Source organism: Actinia tenebrosa, unplaced genomic scaffold, assembly GCF_029948245.1.
Source record: "Actinia tenebrosa isolate PJP-AT-01 unplaced genomic scaffold, QUT_ActTen_1.0 PGA_scaffold9__36_contigs__length_13948895, whole genome shotgun sequence".
Taxonomy (NCBI): Eukaryota; Metazoa; Cnidaria; class Anthozoa; order Actiniaria; family Actiniidae; genus Actinia; species Actinia tenebrosa.
The window spans coordinates 10,596,971-10,616,136 of NW_028292586.1; the positions used below are offsets into that span (position 1 = coordinate 10,596,971).

Here is a 19,166-nt window from a genome sequence, read left to right on the forward strand (position 1 = left end):
GGGCAACTTACCCCCCAAAATGACCCATTTTTAAGAGAAAGTACATCAATTGAGAAACACAAAAATTTAATTTTTAGAGGGGATAGAGCATCCGTGTTCCTAAAAAAATAATTTCAAAACATCGCATATATCGCTCTGGTGGCCGCCATCTTTGAGCCCGCGATAAATTACCGCATTCAGGTGTGACGTCACAACGTCAACGTGTGTTTGGATATGTAGAGTTTTTCTGTAAGCATGAGAGTTTGAAGTGGCTTTTTCGACAAAATGGTTAATTGTTGCGTGCCTGAATGCACTAACTATTCGACAAAAACAAAAGATGTTAGCTATCACAAGATTCCTACAGATTTACAAATTCAGAAAGCTTGGATTTCTCGTCTAAGACGAGCAAATCTGCCGCCATTGAAGAATTGCTATGTATGTAGCGAGCACTTCGAGGATGGTTGCTTCGAATCCGACCTTATGGAGCAACTAACAGGCGAAAAAAGAAAAAGGAGGTTAAAGGCTGATGCAATTCCAAGTATTTTTAACTTTTCAACCATCCCTAGTAAAAGAAGAGCTACAACAGAAAACCGTATAAGACGACAACGACAAAAAGAGGTAGGTGATTTGTAGTTTGTGTTCGCACGTGCACTGCTAGATTGTCAGTGTAATATGTAAGTCTTATATATATATTAGAGCTATTTCGTGACTGGTCTGTGACTGTGCTCAGACCAAACCAATGCATTAAATTCTTAATACTAAGTTTACCGCTGCGGGTTTAGTTATGATGAATTGCGGATGAATAAGTTATACGCTCTTTCATATGGAGTCAATGAAAGTCCTATAAACAATTAAAGCTTGAGTGTCGTCTCAACTATCGGAATCAGTGAGAACCCCAGTAACTGCCATTCATTGTTATTTGTATTTGTTCTATAAATGATTATGTTTACTTCTTTTTCCCCATAAGACATTGGATAACCTACTGACTCCAACTACACATGCACTTGATGAAATGGTTGAAGAATCTGATATGGAGGTTTCCTTCGATGAAACACCTTCCAACAAAAGGGACTTTGGAGTCCAGTGCTGTCTGGATGAAAAGCTTTCAATACGAAAAAGCACCTCAACCCAAACAGAAAATGTGGATGTTAGTGTTGAGACTTCTGATGCCTGCGTTCAAGTAGAAGGAAATTCAACATTTGAGCAATTGAACAGTATCCTGCATGACCATCCATACAGCTATACTGCTCCCTCTGTACCCATGAGTGTGTCACCACAAAAGTCTTGCAAGAATGATGTATCACCACAGAAATCTGCAAAGTCCTGTGGGTCTTTTCCTTTGTCAGATGAAGAAGTGAATCTTTTTTCAAGTGATGAAGAGGATGAATACATTATCTCATCACAAGAAACAAATTCTTCAACAGACAAAGAGTCTGAACCTGAGTATCACTTTGACACCTACATCAAAGAGCCAAAGTATTTGGTATTTGCAGCATGCCTAGGTGAACTGTTCAGGTTTTGTATCAACTGTGGTTCCATCGTAACTGACACCAACATTACCTGCACAGGAAGCATGGTAACGGTTAAAACCATATGTATGAAAGGTCACACCTGCTTGTGGAATTCCCAGCCTCTCATCAATCGTGCACCGGTAGGAAACCTTCTAATCTGCTCATCTATTTTGTTCACTGGTAACACTTTTACAAGAATCCAAAACTTTGCCTCATGTCTTGGGTTACGATTTATCAGTGAAAAAGTTTTTTACCAAAATCAGAATAGGTATCTATTTCCTGTAATAAATGATACCTGGGAAAGAGAAAGAAGAGCCGTTTTACAAGAACTGTCAAGTAAGCCTCTTGTATACTTGAATGGGGATGGACGGTGTGACAGCCCTGGCCATAATGCCAAGTATGGTACATACACATTTATGGACAATGACTCAGGGAAGATAGTTTCCTTCTCTGTGGTTCAGGTCACAGAAACAACATCTTCAAATGCTATGGAGAAAGAAGGTTTCATTAGGAGTCTTGGTAGTCTTGAGGATGAGGACGATATTAACATCAAGAGGATAACTACTGACAGACATACCTCAATCACTAGCACCATGGAAAAAGATTACAGCCACATCAAACACCAATATGACGTATGGCATTTGTCAAAATCTGTTGTGAAGAAACTCAACAAGAAGGCCAAGTTGAAAAAAAGTGCTGACCTTTCACATTGGATCCAGTCGGTCTCAAACCATCTGTGGTGGTGTGCAGCAACATGCAATGGTAGTGTGCAGCTGTTGAGAGAGAAGTGGGTCTCTATCTTGCATCATGTGACAAACAAGCATTCTTGGAGAGATGCAGAGATCTTCAAAAAATGTGACCATCCTCGACTAACCCGGAGAGAAGCTCGTAAAAAGTGCTGGCTAAAACCAGGATCTGCAGCTCATGTAGCCCTTGAAGAAGTGGTCCTTCAACCAAAACTGCTGAAGGACTTGGCAAAGCTCACCGACTTCTGTCACACAGGTGGGCTTGAAGTATACCACTCCATGATCCTGAAGTACTGCCCAAAGAGAGAGCACTTCTCCTACAAGGGTATGGTTGCTAGAACACAACTGGCAGCCATTGACAACAACCACAACACAGGAAGGAACCAAGCTGTGATTCAAAAGCCGGGGACGAGGATGGGAGAGGCAAGATACCGCCCATGTTTCCCAAAAATGCACAAGCGTTGGGTAGTTAAGCCTGTGTTGGAAAAGAAAAGTTATTCTTTCCTTCCTGAGCTTCAAAAGAAAGTGCTGGGATTGTGTGATGGCTCAGAAGTTGACCTCCAGGAAATTGAAGAAGTAGACCTACCAGCAAACATTGCAAGTTTGCCTGCACTGGATAAACAGGAATTGATTCAGAAACACCGGTCCAGGTTTTCAAGATAATCTAAATTAGAATTAGCCTTTGTGTACCTGCAGGTCATATGACCCTCCACTGTTTGGTCCTTCTTCCCCTCCCTCAAGTCCCAATCCCCCTCTGCTTTGCAGGCTATCTTTGGACAGTCGTGTAAAATACTGGTAAAAGATATCCCTTAATGAAAAAAGCTCCCAGATATGGAAAGGTACACGACAGACCCAAGTATAAATGCTATATACAAAATATGTAATTTTTAAAAATGACAAGGGGACCTGATGAAACGGGCAGATAAGTATGCAGTACCTTTTAGATGCTCAAATGAAAATTTTATTAAAATATTATTTCCATTTAGGTAAGAATTGACTGTAAAAAAGAGGTCTTTTCTTTACCTATCTACACTACCTTATATATGGGAGTCTCCCCCAGTATGAATATATTAAAGAAAAATATCCAATTGAATGGTGACATTTGCTTCAGCATATTTAACTTTTTTGCTGCCAGGACTCGTATAACTGCAAATTTTGCTTGGTTGGCTAGTGATCGTGTTCACTAGTGCTTTGTACACTAGGTTCACTATTCAGCTGGGTATTTTGTTTAGTGTGTTTTTAATAATAAAATATGTAAAACATTCAAAAAATGTTTGTACCAACAAAAAGCTTTTTATATAAAAAAGAAATTTATATAACACACCTTTCCGTGTACTGCATCCTAAATGAATACATGATTGTTATGCATATTGGTCTCAGCTTTTTCTAGTCTATGTTTTTGTTTTCAATTATCTTGCAATTAAATATGCCAAAAAATTGCAATTCCAGGAATTTTTCCTGATAGAAAAAAATCCACTCTGTATAGTAACTGAAGTAAGGAATAAATAAAATGTATATATTCACTCCATGCAACATTATATCAAGCTAATCATCTGCATAATGAAAACCCTCAAACTGAAAGTCCTCCTCTAGTCCAGGAGGAGGGAAGTGTGCTCTGATGCACATGACAGCACAAGAGGGCAGAACAACCCGAACTTCCTTTCCAAGAACTCCCCAGCACCATCTTGCTAGTTGTCTATATGCAATGTGTCTGTACTGCTTGTGCTCTGGGCCTTCATAAGCATCTCTGTATTGCTGTTTGTACTGAGCCCATGCGGTTCGAAGAACATACTTATTGCCACAAACAGGTAAGAATCCAGGATGTTGAGTAATGCATGGTGGTGGTTCATCAGCATCTCCATCTTCAACAACAGACTGGCATGTTGCAACTACTTTTTGGATTTCTTGGCAACAAATGCATTCAGCTATTGTATCCATAATTTGGCAGCTACCACAGGTACACCTATTAACAAATAAAACAATCCTTAGTATTTTTGAACACTATCAATGATTGTCCCAAGTGAGAGTATATACACAAATTGTGACACAACTATATCCCTGAATCTGTGTCCTACAGTATATAACTTATTGACAACCAAGCGATGTTTAATTGTGACAGTTGGTTTTGCTTTTGGTTGCAAAGGTCGTGAGGCAGATTAAAACGCATAAATATACAGTGCAAGAAAGTGGTAAACACGACTGTAAAAAATGGATACGTAGTTGAGTTTTATCGTGATAAGAAAGAAGTAAAACTTACCAATCTGAATTTGTTAGTCGATTGTTCTCTTGTTCATCGTCTTCAATAATGTCACTGTCAGATCCTTCTCTGAACTCTTCATCTGAGGAGATTTCTATTTCTGGTTCGAACTGATATGGCCGTAAAACAAACTCGTCCGTTTCTAAAAATTCTTGAGCAAAATCGTCTCTCGAGCTGTCCGAGTCTTCGGAAAAAGAATTAGACTCTGACATGCCTTTAATTGAATGACCGGGCCGTATTTCGTTCGTAAAATATTGAGTAAAACGTCTCAGAAACAGGGGAAGAAGTCAACCAAACGCTTGTAAACAACTTGACGCCGTGAACTCTTATGACGTTGTGACGTCATTACCTGTTTTTCTGAGCCCGCAATAAAAGTGCAAGATGGCGGCCACCAGAGCGATATATGCGATGTTTTGAAATTATTTTTTTAGGAACACGGATGCTCTATCCCCTCTAAAAATTGAATTTTTGTGTTTCTCATTTGATGTACTTTCTCTTAAAAATGGGTCATTTTGGGGGGTAAGTTGCCCTTTAAGATTCAACATTCTTATGCATATCAAGAAAGGGGAAAACCTATAAATCATTTTTTTTCCTAAACAGGAAGGAAGGATCCTAAAGAATGGGTAGGCGCAAGTCCTGCCCCTTGCACTTTAATGGAGGGCATCTTAAACTTCCCTGGTGATGTTCACCTTCGTGGGGATAAGCAGGTTCTGGCCAACACCAACTGCACTTTGTTTATATTTACTGCACTATGCTTTATATTTTTCAATGTCAGTATCCTCCTGGATTAGAAACTTTTTATTTGTAGAGTGCAAACAATATAACCGTGAAACTTTAGTAATACTAAATAGCACAATTTCATGCAAATTCCATTGTTTTCTATTATTTAATTAGCACTATTTTGTACTATTTGGCAATTAGTGTTTCACGGATTAATTGTTTGCAGTCTATTTTCAAAAGTGCATAATGCACATTCAAGATGGGCGAAAAGTGCCATCAACTGTAATAAACTTTGTAAATGAGCTGGATGCGAAGTCCAGTTCTTTGTAATTAAAAGAAATTTGATTAAAAGATTCGGCATTTGGCTGGTTCACTCTTCCATTTTATCGAAATATTTTAACTGGATTTTTTGATGAGACTATTTTTATTAGGGTTTTAATATACCATGCTATATGTATTCGAATATTTATGATCAATATGTTTTAGCATTATAATGAGTATTTTCATGAGCATTTATTGAGTAGGATGTACTCAATTTTATGTGTTAAGAGTCATTTTACTCCAAAGAGATACTGTGGATGCATTTCTTCTGTGTTTTCATGACTTTTTTGAGTAATATTTATAGAGACTTTGATTAAACTTTATTCTTTGCGAAAGAAAGGGCAGCTTGTACTCATTCCTGAGTACTAAATACTCTTGACTCCGAGTGTTTATTACTCTTTATAAAAGGTCATTTTTCCTCACTATGAAGTGTTACTGTGGATGCATATGTGAACTCGATATTTTGAGTTGTAATCACTCAGCTGTTTTTGCAGTGTAGTGCTGAAGAAATGCAGGATACCATTTCAAGTGTAATTAATAGTAATGTTGATAAGTTGATTGAGAACAGTCCATTTGTATAAATTTTAGGGTATGATTCGACAGATAAAAGCACAAAAGAAAACTGCACTGTATATGTAAAGCTATTAGATGACTGTAAGCCTCAAGTGCATTTTCTTGAAAACGTCAAGATATTTGATGGCAAGGCAGATACCAATGTAACTGCTATAAGAAAGGTTATGTCAGCCAGCAACTGGAGTTGCAACACAGCCGAAAAGAGATCATCCCTTTTTGATCAGTATACATTGCATGGCTCATCGTCTTCTTCTATGTACACCACAAGCAGCAGGTGGTATTCCATATTTAGATTGTATTAAAGAAAATCTTACTGCCCTGTACAAGTACTTTGATAAATCTGCCTTGCGCACAACAACTCTTGAAGAAATTTTAAAAGTTTTATGAAGATCCAAAACTCAAACTGAAATAAGTCTATGATATCCGTTGGATTTCCTTTTATGATGATCTAGAGTCTTTATATCGTACCTAGTCTTCTTTGTTAACTTTCATGGGCTATCAGAAAGATCCAAAAGCAATAGGATTTGAGAAGACACTAAAAGAGTTCAAATTTGTGGCAACAATCAGCCCATTGATGGATGTAATTCCTCTTCTGACATTTTTGAGCCTTGTTTTTCAAAGAGAACATGTTGATCTGTCTTCTATTCAAGCTGCAGTGCAAACCACTGTCAACCAGGTAGCTGCCCTTAAGACAAAGGATGGAAATTCCTTTCTAAGGTTTTACCTCCCAAAGACAGTGACACACATGTCATGTTCAATAAAATGAAGTTACAGTTTCTAGACAACGTTTTGGAGAATTAAAGCAAGAGATTTCCTAGTGATTCAAATGAGATTATGTCTTGTCTCTCTATACTTAGTTTGAGAGGTATTCGTATCCATGAGAATTACCGCATTTAATGTGAGAGGCGATTATTCGGGGGAGGCGCTTATTATCATTTTTTGTCCAAAGTGGGCGCTTATTGGGGGGAGGCGCTTATTCGAGTAAATACGGTACTATACTTTTGGGACAAAGGAAGTTGATAGCTTAATTAATCACTATGGAAAAGACAAAGAAAACACAAAGGCTCTTGTAGATTCTAACCAATGCCAAATGGAGTGGCAGTATTTGAAAGAACTGGTAATCAAGCAACAGTATCCAACAGGTGAAATGGAAAGCTTATGAAGTTAATTGGAACACATCATGCTAAGGAGGTGCCCAGCCTTATTCGTCTTGCAGCAATAGCTTAAGTGTTACCTACCAACACAGCAGGCATGTGAAAGAGGTTTTAGTACACAAAACAGGATTAAAGATTCGTTGAGATGCAGATTAACCACCAAGAGGCTAAACTGTCTCATGACAATACGTATATATGGTCCAGATCTGAAAGAATTCAATTTCAATTTAATAGTCCAGATCTGAAAGAATTCAATAATAGTGCTTCTTTCAAAGAATGGACAAAAAAAGAGGATTACCCTTACTGTGCATCACTAATCAGTCACTGATTAGTGATCACTCATGTACATTTGATGCATAACATTATAATGACACTCAGATTGTTTATTCTAGTTTTATTGCTGTTAAATTAGTTATTGTTAGTACTAGTATTCAATGCTATAGTATACTTAGTATACTCGGTGTATTTGCATAAAATCAAATGCAATTAAAATGCTTGAAATTCTGTTTATATTTTTGTATCTTGTATGTGTTGTTGATAGAGTGCAGACACATGTCCCCCTAGATTTTGATTTCTCCCATTTTATCATTGCCCAAGGGTCAATTTGTCCGTGATGGCTCTATTTCTGGCTCAATCCCTGTGTTTACATGTTAAAATGCGATTATTATTATTATATATAGGTTCCCGTGTTGTTACTGTTCACATGTTTAAATCATTGCAATAAATTTAAAATTTTTATTTTAATAAGGTGGTTTTCACTAAGCCCATGATGTAAATAATATTATAAAATAACTGTCATGAATTTCGCGTTCTGATTGGTTTGGAGCACGTGCTTTATGAGAGCACATTGCAAGGGCGTGCACTTTCCGTTGCGCAATTCCTATCTAATATTGTAATTTGTATTTTATAAAAGAAATAAAAAACTTGCTTGCTGTGCTGTGTGCATTCATAAAGCACTTGGGGGTTGGCAGAACACTCGAGAAGTGTGTTCTCCTAACACTTCTCTCGTGTTCTGCCAACCCCCGCGTGCTTTATGACAGCACACAGCACACACGCACGTTTTCTTTTTCTTCACTGATTAAATTTAAAAAAAGCTTCACTAATTAAATAAAAAAGCATAAGTGTTCCAACTAGTACAAATTAGTACTCATTATATCACAGATTTAATTCAATCACCCTTTTTAATGATGAAAATTATAAAAATAGCTTTATACACAAAGACCGAATTACCTGTTCAGTTATTGTAAGTGATTTACAACTTTAGGTTATTATTGAATAAATACATTTCTGTATACATTTATATATTTTGTGTACATGCATATTAGTACCTGAACCACTCTTATATGGACATTTATTTCAAAACAGGTGACATTTCCTTTTACACGAAGTTAAATCTGCAACAGTGAATAGAAACAATTTTGCTTTACTTTACAGTTTTGCATTCACAAAAACAGCACTAGCCACATGCAGTCGTAGACAAAGCTTTTTTTTTTTTTTGTTATAGGCACTTTAAGAAACTTAATTATATTGGGTTGTGCTCATCCAAATTTTTCTTTGGTTTTTGATTTTAGACTCCAAACACTACTTTCAAGCTATGAAAGAAAAATGAATACTGCAAGCCTTGAATGAACCAATTGCCTGTAAAAATAGCAAAGTTGAAAGCCTCAAAACACCTCAAAAATTTGTCACTGGCAATATGACTAGCCAGGTTAGTCAAGGAAACACTTTGAACTGACGAACATACACTTTATTGTATAAAACCTTACAGTCATTAGTGTGCAGCTAAACCGATAAACAAGAGGTTTTTAGTCAATTTTCTCTGCATTTTTATCTGTCTCAATGCTTAACATTAAACGTTTTTAAACACTGGCCCTTTTTCTTTTGTAGAGCTGAGAAGTTAATAGCCAAAAGATAACCCCTAGTAGTTCAGGATACTGCAATTTAATAAGAATTACTAAGGTTACTGGGCAAATATCAGTCTTTGACTTCGTTATATCGGTGGTTATAAGGCAACCCTGCATATGTTTTATAGTTGCTGTACTGACAAAACAAAGTCAAATGTGTTAACCCAAAAAATCAATTCACATCCACTTGCATATGCTACGTATACTCAATGTTTTAAGTTGCAACTTAGCAAGTAATGTACGTCACATCCCTCGTGCTTCTCTTTGCTTTCTTTTAAAACATTACTATTACCGACCATTGTTATTAATGTGATGCTGCTGAATAAAACTTAGCGTCAAAAAACCAAACAGCTACTATTGCGCGGGAAACCAAAATCAAAGAAAAACAAGATGAAAGATGCTAAAGAGTAAGAAGAAAGGTTAAGTACTTGTATTATGCTTATAATAATATTAGGTTTTGGGTAATCATAAATAAGTGAGAAATTTACCTAGTTTATTGGAAATATACCAGACAGGAGTTCTGGGAGGAGGGAAGGGGGAAATTGTACATCAGGTGTACTCCTTATTCATTCTTTCACTCGCAATGAAACCACTGAGTAAATTAGTTTTAATTTTATAAAGGATAATAACTTTTCACTTAAAGAACTATCTTATGAAAGCTCTTACAATGTTGGCAAGCTCCTACATCGTCTAAGAAAAAAGAAAAAACGAAGACTGGTGTGACTCAGGAGATAGTACCATCATAATCTGAAGAAGAAGAAACTGAGTCGTCTGTAAGTTTTTAGGTTATAATTCTCCATCTAATGCTTTAAACAGTTTGAAGATTTAAAAAGGAAATATTGCTGCCTTGTAAGGAATTGTTATCATATATTTTTGAATGAAATGTTTTTTATTGGATTCATATGCAGTCCAGTAAGCTGTTAGTTTCATTTCTAGTAGGGCTCACTAAAAACCACTTCCTGACAAAGAATTAAAAAGAAAATGTTCTTGTGTATTCTTACTCTTATTCTTATTATTCTTACTATTATTCTTATTATTATTGTCATTATTATCATTGAAGGATATATGGATAAGGCAAGCAAATTATTGCTATTTCTTTTTGAATAATAGTCAAATCAAGAAAAGCTCAAAGGATGAGGCAGAAAAAGTAAGTAAAGGCTACTTTAAGGTTTTGGAGTGCAAAAGTACTAGACATCATCCCACAATGAACAGTGAGATTTCATGTCTAATATAAATAGGTAAAGTATGAAAACACATTTCGTGTAACACCAATGAGATATAAATTGTGTGGATTCTGTTTAAGGCACTTGCAGCAGCCATATCACTAGAGAGGAGAGCATTGTCACCAGTTATACCTCCTGCAGATACCAATAAAAACAAATAAGGTCAGGAAAGACAAAGTTAATCTCTTTATATTCATGAACATAATGCTCTTTTTTGACTACATTTCTTGTTTTGGCTAAAGTTTCACCAATTAAAGTCCAATATGAAGGTTTTGCAGAGGAAGTTAAGTTTTTAACACAGTTGGAGGGGATTGTAGTTACAGGCCTAACATATCTTTCCCCCTTTTTTTCTTTTAAGGATCAAGAATGTTGAAGATTCTGTGAGCAACATTCTGGAGAGTTAAGAGATCTGCGACAAGAGCTTTAAGAGACTTAAGTTAAGTGAAGTGAGAGATGGCCAGAAAGAATGCAGAGGGGATGCAAACTTTACAATAGCCTTGGAAAGATTTTACAGGAACGCCGTTAAAAATTCCATTTCCCTATTCTCGACCATTAATTATTTAATGCAAAAAATCAATTCTGAGGAGGAAATTCTTGCACATTCAGCATCTGGTAAGGCAGCTTGCCCCAAATTAGCGGCCAAGCCAAAATTTGATGAAAGGGTGGAACTTGACAAAATAATTGCGATTGGAATCGAACATAAATCGAACACACAGCAAGCCGCTAGTTGATGGTTGCTTATATCTTCCACCAAATAATCCCACTGATGAATTTCTGGAACTTTTTAATGACTCTTTATCAAGAATTGATTTAAATCATAAAATCACTAATCATAATTATATTACTTGCATTTATTGGCGATATGTTTGTTTCTCAGATAGCCGGCCCTTTCTTTTCATGCATTTTCTATGATTTACCAGACTGTCAGAAAGAAGCAACTGGAATTGTGTAAGTTTTCCCCCTCAGTTGTGGACAAAACTCAAGGACCTGAAAAATCATATTTCATTGCTAAAATTACATAGTGTGATAGTGTTCTGCATAATATTCAATAATGAGATGGAAGTTCATATACTCTAAGTGAATATCAGGGAATATTTACCAAGCCAAAAAACTTCGAGGGATAACGTAAAAATTCCCCATATTCAGTAACAATGAGGCGAAATATAATTGTAATAGTATAATATTAGATTTTAATATCAAATAAAATACGACATTCAGGTGCTCCATGGCCTAATGCAAGAGTACATTTAACGTTACATTATTGTTGATTAATTGCACTGCTCTGCATGAATCAAAATTAAGGAAATTTTGTTGAGTGTACTATAACGTAGAACAACATTTCAACATAGAAGCCAGTAGATCTTTGAAATGGACTGCTTTTCTTTCTTGTTGGCTCCCTAAGGTTCTTCATCGGTCTTGCATTTCGGGGTACTGCCCCCAGATCACAATTCATCAACCTTGCTAAACCTTTCATTGTCTTGAACAAAACTCTTTTTAGGTCCTTTTCTTTAAGATTTCGTCAATGGCAGTATTCATATGTAAGCATAATTGATTATCTGGGAGTCATTTCTAAAACTGACTCTTTGATATATCGAAAACTTTAAGCATTGTATCCAAATGCCTGTCTTCGTTGCAGCAGTTTTGATAACAAACTTAAACAAAATATAATATAAATATGACAAATTCAGGTCAATGTATTCGAGTAACATTTCTTTATTATAATTATCAGACAATTAATAAGTCTTCTAATATATTCTTGTGAAATGTGATCGTCTGGGTGATCCGTATTCTTGAGAAAGATTGTTGTTGGTCGTGACTGACGTTTAGGCAACCTGAGAGGAAGTCATCTTCAGAGTCCATTTCGTTTTCTCACTATTTTCTATCCAAGACATCAAGGCTTCTCCATCTTGGGATAAATTATTTTTTGATAAAGATCCACGATCCGTTGTGCTCCAATTTTCAAAAGATGGGAATAACCCTTTTAAAAAGAATAAGACTTGAAATTCCCCATGGCCAATAACCCTGATAGTGCTAAACCTCCCATGCGAAGTGAGGGAGGAAAATCTATGCGGAAATGGTGCCAAAGAACCAGAAATTAGTATTCTTTTTGTCTAAATTTTGTTTCGTTTAATTGTAAAACGAAAAAAAAGTGTCTCTGGAGCTACTCTCTAGTTACAAACTTTGTCCTTTTGGCTTGTAAATCCCAGAGTTCTTTGCAAGAAGAAGTCAGAATATATTAAAGCACCATGGCTTCCGGCAGCGGTGTTTAAAAAACCGAGACAAAGTAAAAAAATGCTAATTTAAATCACTATTTTCAAAGGCAACGAAGCAGCCTTCGGCCATATTGGATTCCTCTTGCTTCTCGTACAACTTTTTTATTTATTTTTGATTATGTATTGTTTAGTATTTCTTAGTTTTTTATAGTTTTAATTTTCAGAGGGCCACTGGGTTTTCAGTACGATGTGTTTTATTGTAACTGTTGTGTGTCCCCTCTTCAAATAAAGTTTTATTATTATTATTATTATTATTATTATTATTATTATTATTATTATTACTTTAACTTTTGGCAATTTTTTTTATTTATAGCAACTTATTTCGTTGTAAAACGAGTAGACGATGTAGCAAGACTGATCCTCATAAGGAAAAATGTAACAGCGAGAGGAAGAAGCGATACCTGTTTTGGGAACACTCACTACCACATGTTAAGAAGATATTGAAGTTTGAAATTGAAGGAGTAATGGAGCTGAAAAAAGAGTGCAACTGACAAGCTAACACAAATGGCAGACCATAAGCAAAAGGAAAGTACTTGAACACAAGAGAAACAATGAGGAAAAAAGAATGGAAGGAGGCGAGCCACATTTTAACCATGCAAGCATCAAGTACATGTATTTGTATAAAAGCATTTATTTTCTCTTGATTAATGATTAAAGTACTCTGTGACTTTCATAAACCGATCAAAACATAATTATAATTTTGATTACCTAGCATGTAAAGTATTAAGCAATATAAGCTCCCAATGTAAGCTTAAATTTTACAAGCTAAAAATATGCAATATATTATACACAATTAAATTTATACAATCATTTTTAATTGCAATTGATAATTATTTTTTTTATTTAATGGAGTGTAATTTTGTGACTGTGTTTGTTTCAGAAGTCATTACTTGAGTCAAGTTCCCAAGTGGAGAAGCAACAACATGAATTGAGGCTGTTTAAAAAAAGAGTTTGAAAGATTAAAGTTATTGATTTGAAAGCACAGCGAGGAAGATCTAAAAGAGTGCAGGATGCTACATATTTTGATATGATTAATGATTGCAAAAATAGCACAAGATACAGACGGCAACAGGAATCGAAACAAATTCTAGGATATATTTATGGTGGCCAAGAGGCAGCTATTTATGGGGCTTGGGACTTTGTTTCCGAGTATATTTCGAAAGATATAAAGCATAAGTTAATATCTAATTACAAAAGGGGAAAGTATTTGAGGGTCACAGGTTTGTTAGCATATTGTTAGTGCTACCCTCAGTAAATAAAGAGTTTATTTGTAGGGAGTCTTTGGAAAGGCTGTCAAGGATTTCAACAATTCTGAAGAGGCTTTGAAACAAGCTGCTGCAATGAAATATGAATTTTGTCAAGACGCAAGTATAAATTGGTATGTAGAATTGCTCAGTGTATAATGGGGAAAAGGAAGTTTGGCTGCCAAGAAATGCGTTTATAATAAAAAATGTGTATGATATATGATATATGATATTTATGATTTTAGATTTACATTTAAAATTAAGAGGATTGAAAAGGCAGCTAACCTGGTTCAATCGAAACAAGAACCATTTCATATTGCAGTTTTCTGATGGTTCCCCTGAAATACGTGTCCTTGGTATGTCTATTGGTTCACTTACATTCTGAAATTTGCGATCTCGAGTTAGAAGCAGGTTTAACCATTATTTGCTTCATTGCCTTAGTGTTTCTGAACAAAAAAGATTTCATAATGGAAGAAATATAATAAAAATAAAAATAAGAACGATTTATGGAAAATTTAATATGTTTCATAGGTGTAAAAATTTAAAAATCAGCTCAAGATGATTTAAAAATCAGGAATCAAAATTGTTTCAAGAAGCTCTTAAAAGACTATTCTTAACCGCTATCAAAATAATTTTCACTTTAAAGTGGGTAGTTTATCGAGAAATTGTTTGCATTTAACTTAGCGCTTCTTCTACTGGAAGTTCCTAAAACTCCTTTTGGTTTGAAATCAATTATAATAGAATTTAGGATGCGAAATCATTAAATTTAGGATGTGAATGGACTAAGAATAAGAAGAATGTTCTATTGAAAAAATGGGATCAACTGTGGTCGACCTCTTCTAGTTTCTCCGACATTTCGTTTCTTTAGCTGTACATTTCTACTTTTCCACACCACATCCATGTCAAAAAAGCAAAGAACTGTCCAAACCACTAGTTTTTTTCTGAATTTCCGAGTAGGAAATCACCAAAAGATAATACACAAAGCAGTATCAGCTGCTTGACAGAGTAATGATATTTGTACCATGATAACCATTGCTGATGATGGGTAATTACCAGAGAAAGAACTGGCCAGATATTGCGTTCATTCCCTGCTCAATGTCTCATGCTCATTAAGTCTTGCACACCAGCCAGCCGCGGAGTGCAGCCAGCTCTCTCTCTTTTGCCAAACCAAACCAAACTGAACAACTTAATCGAACAACTAGCTCAACTCGAGGATCTCAACACTGAGGAGGGCAAACTATCCTACTCTACCGCCTCCGACTACTTCAAGAACAACACCTTCGACCAAACGTTCATCTTAGCACAGGAACTTGAACTTACCAAATTGCAGAAAGAAAAACTTCAGCTTGAGTTGGAAGTGTTACGTTTAAGACAAGGCACCACACCCCCTGACGATACAGCTACAAAAAACAAGGGTAAAGATGCCAAGGAACGGACCATAGACTGGCCCCAAGACTTCGTTCCAGGTATGTCATCAAGTAGTGCAGATTTAAACTCATTAGATACAGCAAGTTTCATAGCAGGCCATATCGCGATGATCAAGCCCTACGACACCGAGGCAAAAGAAACCATGTACGCTCTCCGCGAATTGATTTCTTCGAATGCCATTAATTATTCCTGGAGTAGTGTTTGTGGTTTTTATTGCTACATAGGGCGCCAAGTGATACTTTTATTATAAATTTGCTAAAATGCAAATTGTTTCTGCGCTTACTAGCCAGTGGGTATACAAATGTGGGAGTCCATTCACCAGTTGCTATTCAAAATTTGACGAGCTGTGTGCAGCAGTTTCAACCGTTGTGTCCACCAATGATACCATATGGTTATAGGACATACCATTTCATGTACTTCGAGTGATAACATTGAATTTGATGACTACTGGCTTACTCTAGACTTTCTCTGGATGACTAAAAGATTGACTTCAAAATAAAAGGAAGAGTTGTAGTTATGCTGTTAAGCCGTACCAAAAATGGATATTAATTGTTGTGCAAATAATGAATTCCAAATAATACCTGGTAATTAAGATTCCTGTCCTATTTTCACTTGTAGGTTTTTCACAAGATATGGGGTATCCTTCCTAATCTCAGTGTCAAAGAAGTGACAACAGACTTTGAGCAAGCTGCTTGGAAAGAAGTAAAAGAAGTTTTTCCTGATGTTCAAATGATAGACTGTTTATTCCACTGGACCCAGTCACTGTGGCACAAGGTATTTAAATATTGAATTGAATTTACTTAGTTTAATCTTGAAAGTCTCCATTAGTGGTGGTCTATCTCGCTCATTTTTACTTATACATGGTGTTGCACAAGGGTCTTGTTTGGGACCAGTAATGTTTACTATATACAAACAAAACGTTTTACCATTGCTAGTCGTCATCTACCTCAGGTTCATTGTTATGCGGATGATACGCAGTTATCTGTATCATTCAGTCCTGATTTATTTGCTAGTATGGATCTTGCCCTGTACTCAATGACTAATTGCCTAGTGAACATTAGAAAATGGATGTTGAGAATAAATTAAAGTTAAACGATAAAAAGACAGAGCTGCTTCTACTTGGAACCAAGCCACAACTTAATAAAGTGATCATTGATAGCATTGTTGTTGGCTCGTCTGATGTTGCACCTGTTTCATCAGTAGGCAACCTGGATGCATGGTTTGCTTCGCAGCTGTCAATTTCATCATACATAAGTAAGAATCTGCTGAATCCAAAAAACACCTTGTACTTGCTTTTATTACCAACAGGATTGATTATTGTAATGCTCTACCATATAGCCCTCCTGATTGTCAACTAAATAAACTACATACAGTAATGAACTGTGCTGCGAGACTTATCCATAAAGCCTCCAGATGTTACCACATCACACTGCTTCTTCATGGTTCTTCTTCTTCGATACTGGTGATCACATTTAAACCTATTTATAGTGTTGGCCCGGAGTACATAAGAGACCTTCTTGAAGTTAAAGAACCCAAAAGATAGAACTTATGTTCAAGCACCTCACTGCTATTAACAGTGTCATCAATAAAATCAAAAGCCACCCTTGGTGATAGATTGCTCAGTATGGCAGCACCTAAACTATAGAACTCTCTTCTCAACAGCATCAGAGAAATGAACTCCATTACTGAATATAAGGGACATTTGCAAACATACTACTATATGCTAATCACCAACAAGCACGATTTATCCAGAGAGTGTGGGAGGAAAGCAACTTAGAGTACATAAGAAAACGGTATGACTCAACTCCTGAACGTCTCAATAATGTCATCAAAATGAAGGGTCATCTTACTAAATGTTAAGGTCAGTAAAAAATTGAAAAAATTAAGTTCAAAGTGGTGCGAGAAAATTCAGAAAATTTCAGCGAATTCCGCCATCTCAAAAGTGACAAATACATCTGTCCCGCAACTGTAGATATCCTTAAGTATAATTGGATATCCTTAATTATCCTTGAGTATCCTTGGATATCTTTAGTTATACTTAATTGTCCTTAGATTTCCTAAGCTATCCTTTGATATCCTTAGGTATCCTTAGATATCCTTGAGTATCTTGAGTATCCTTGAGTGTCCATAATCACCCTAGAGTATCATCGAGTATCCTTAAGCATCATTGACTATCCTTTTATGTCCTTGGCTATACATGACTATCCATAACACTATCCTTGGGTATCCTAAAGTATCCGCATGTGTCCATACCTATTCTCGGTTTTCACCCACGTGACTCGGTGCATGACAGCGGTTGCTAACTGCAATATTGGTGCACAACTAAGTGTAAACAAGATATTCAGTACAAGCGAGCGACTAAAAGTCAATATTTTCAGCAAATTTTCTATAATGGTTATTTGTTTAATGGTCAATTGTCATACCAGGAGTGTTCGTGATAAGGGAATTTCCCTCTTTTGCGTTCCATCGGTAAGAAAAAGTCAAGGAGAGGAAGCAGAAGAGCTGTCGATTGAACAACGTTGGCCACCATTAGTAGGGTTGGGTTAACCGAAGAAATCATCAACAGTGGAAGAAATTGCAGCCATCACCGTTTCTGAAAACCTGCTACCAACTGGGATATGTTTAACGTCGATTGGGTGCCTACATTAAATTTGGGACACAACAAAACAGTAGTAATTGAGAAAAACTCTGATCTTCAAGCCGCGCGAAGCGAACGTGCAAAAGTGAGAAGGAAGAGACAACAGGAAAGAGCATTGTTCGAGTCAGCTGCAAAGGTAGCGAAGCTGGATGAAGATGACGCTACAATCGACAACATTTCTTTTGACTCTCCTTCTTTATCTGAGGAAATCAGCTTCTATCAGCGAGTGAGAAATCAAAGTTGCACTGCCAAGATGGCGATTTAATGGAAATTGTAAAATCACTGACTCTAGGACACAAACAAACGAAGTAAATCCAGAAATGACCGAGTCAAGCACACAAACTGAGGAGTTAGATTATATGTTTTCTCAGCCAAAGAAAGCCCCTTTCAATAGCGAAGATATGCTGCAAGGAAGGTACTATTTTACACTGGATTGCCATCAGCTACTATTTTACAAGCTGTATATGAACATGTAGCCCCTCATGTGTCAAGAAAGTCGTTGAGCTTAACAAAGTTCCAGGAACTTGTCATGGTCTTGATGAAACTCTGACTTAACTCTGACTCTTGCATACCGTTTTGAAGTGTCTGCACCAACTGTCTCCAGGATATTTTTTACCTGGATAACAATCATGGACATACGACTCTCTCAACTAGTATACTGGCCTGAGCGGGATGAACTATGGAGAACGATGCCTCAATGCTTCGAATTTTCGTTTGGAAAGAAGACAACGGTGATTATTGATCAATCTGACGCCATGACGAAGATCATTGGTGACTTATTGGAGAATCAACTCTTGCTGAACCCTGATAAAAATAAACTACTCTTATTTTGGAGCCGTCAGATGTTTGCAAAAGTAGATAATTTCCAAGTGTCTCTTATGGCAAAGCCGCTAACTCCATCTCATGCACCAAAAGACCTTGGGGTATTTCTGGACAGCAATTTGACATTCAATAAACATATAACACAAACAGCGTCATCTTGTATGAAATGCTTGAGACAAATTAATAGAGTGAGACATTGTTTCAGTAGACAAACACTGATTATCTTAATTAATGCTCTAGTTTTTAGTAAATTTTTTTATTGTTCATCACTCTGGAGTAATACGACAGAAACTAATCTCAATAAGATTCAGGCTGTGCAAAATGTTGCTTGTAGGATCGTTTCAGGGGCCAAAAAGTGTGATCACATCTCACC

At 36.3% G+C, this 19,166-nt stretch overlaps 3 protein-coding genes and 1 long non-coding RNA gene across 5 annotated transcripts in view; 2 read left to right on the plus strand and 2 right to left on the minus strand.

The window, feature by feature from the left end:
• LOC148904795 (uncharacterized) lies at positions 1 to 3,507 on the plus strand. Its single transcript, XM_089024942.1, has 2 exons — positions 1 to 597; positions 947 to 3,507. The coding sequence occupies exons 1-2, from the start codon at positions 265 to 267 to the stop codon at positions 2,897 to 2,899; spliced, it is 2,286 nt and encodes a 761-aa protein (XP_088881068.1). The 5' UTR covers positions 1 to 264; the 3' UTR covers positions 2,900 to 3,507.
• A 110-nt stretch (positions 3,508 to 3,617) lies between these two features.
• Positions 3,618 to 4,717, minus strand: LOC148904796 (uncharacterized). The gene is made up of 2 exons (XM_089024943.1): positions 4,494 to 4,717; positions 3,618 to 4,199 (listed from the first exon to the last, which is right to left on the minus strand). Exons 1-2 carry the CDS (start codon positions 4,703 to 4,705, stop codon positions 3,782 to 3,784), a joined length of 630 nt encoding a protein of 209 aa, XP_088881069.1. The 5' UTR covers positions 4,706 to 4,717; the 3' UTR covers positions 3,618 to 3,781.
• A 1,465-nt stretch (positions 4,718 to 6,182) lies between these two features.
• Positions 6,183 to 7,506, plus strand: LOC116304768 (zinc finger protein 862-like). The gene is given in 4 exon segments (XM_089024513.1): positions 6,183 to 6,188; positions 6,279 to 6,491; positions 6,493 to 6,783; positions 7,354 to 7,506. Coding segments are annotated over 4 exon segments (663 nt in total).
• A 2,805-nt stretch (positions 7,507 to 10,311) lies between these two features.
• Positions 10,312 to 19,166, minus strand: part of LOC148904797 (uncharacterized) — a 33,475-nt gene continuing 24,620 nt past the window's right edge. The window contains exon 3 of one of the 2 annotated variants that reach the window (XR_016118771.1): positions 10,312 to 10,523. This is a non-coding gene — a long non-coding RNA (uncharacterized LOC148904797). Of the gene's footprint in view, positions 10,524 to 13,406; positions 13,596 to 19,166 lie in introns of those variants that run through there. The other variant, XR_016118772.1, reaches the window with a different exon arrangement.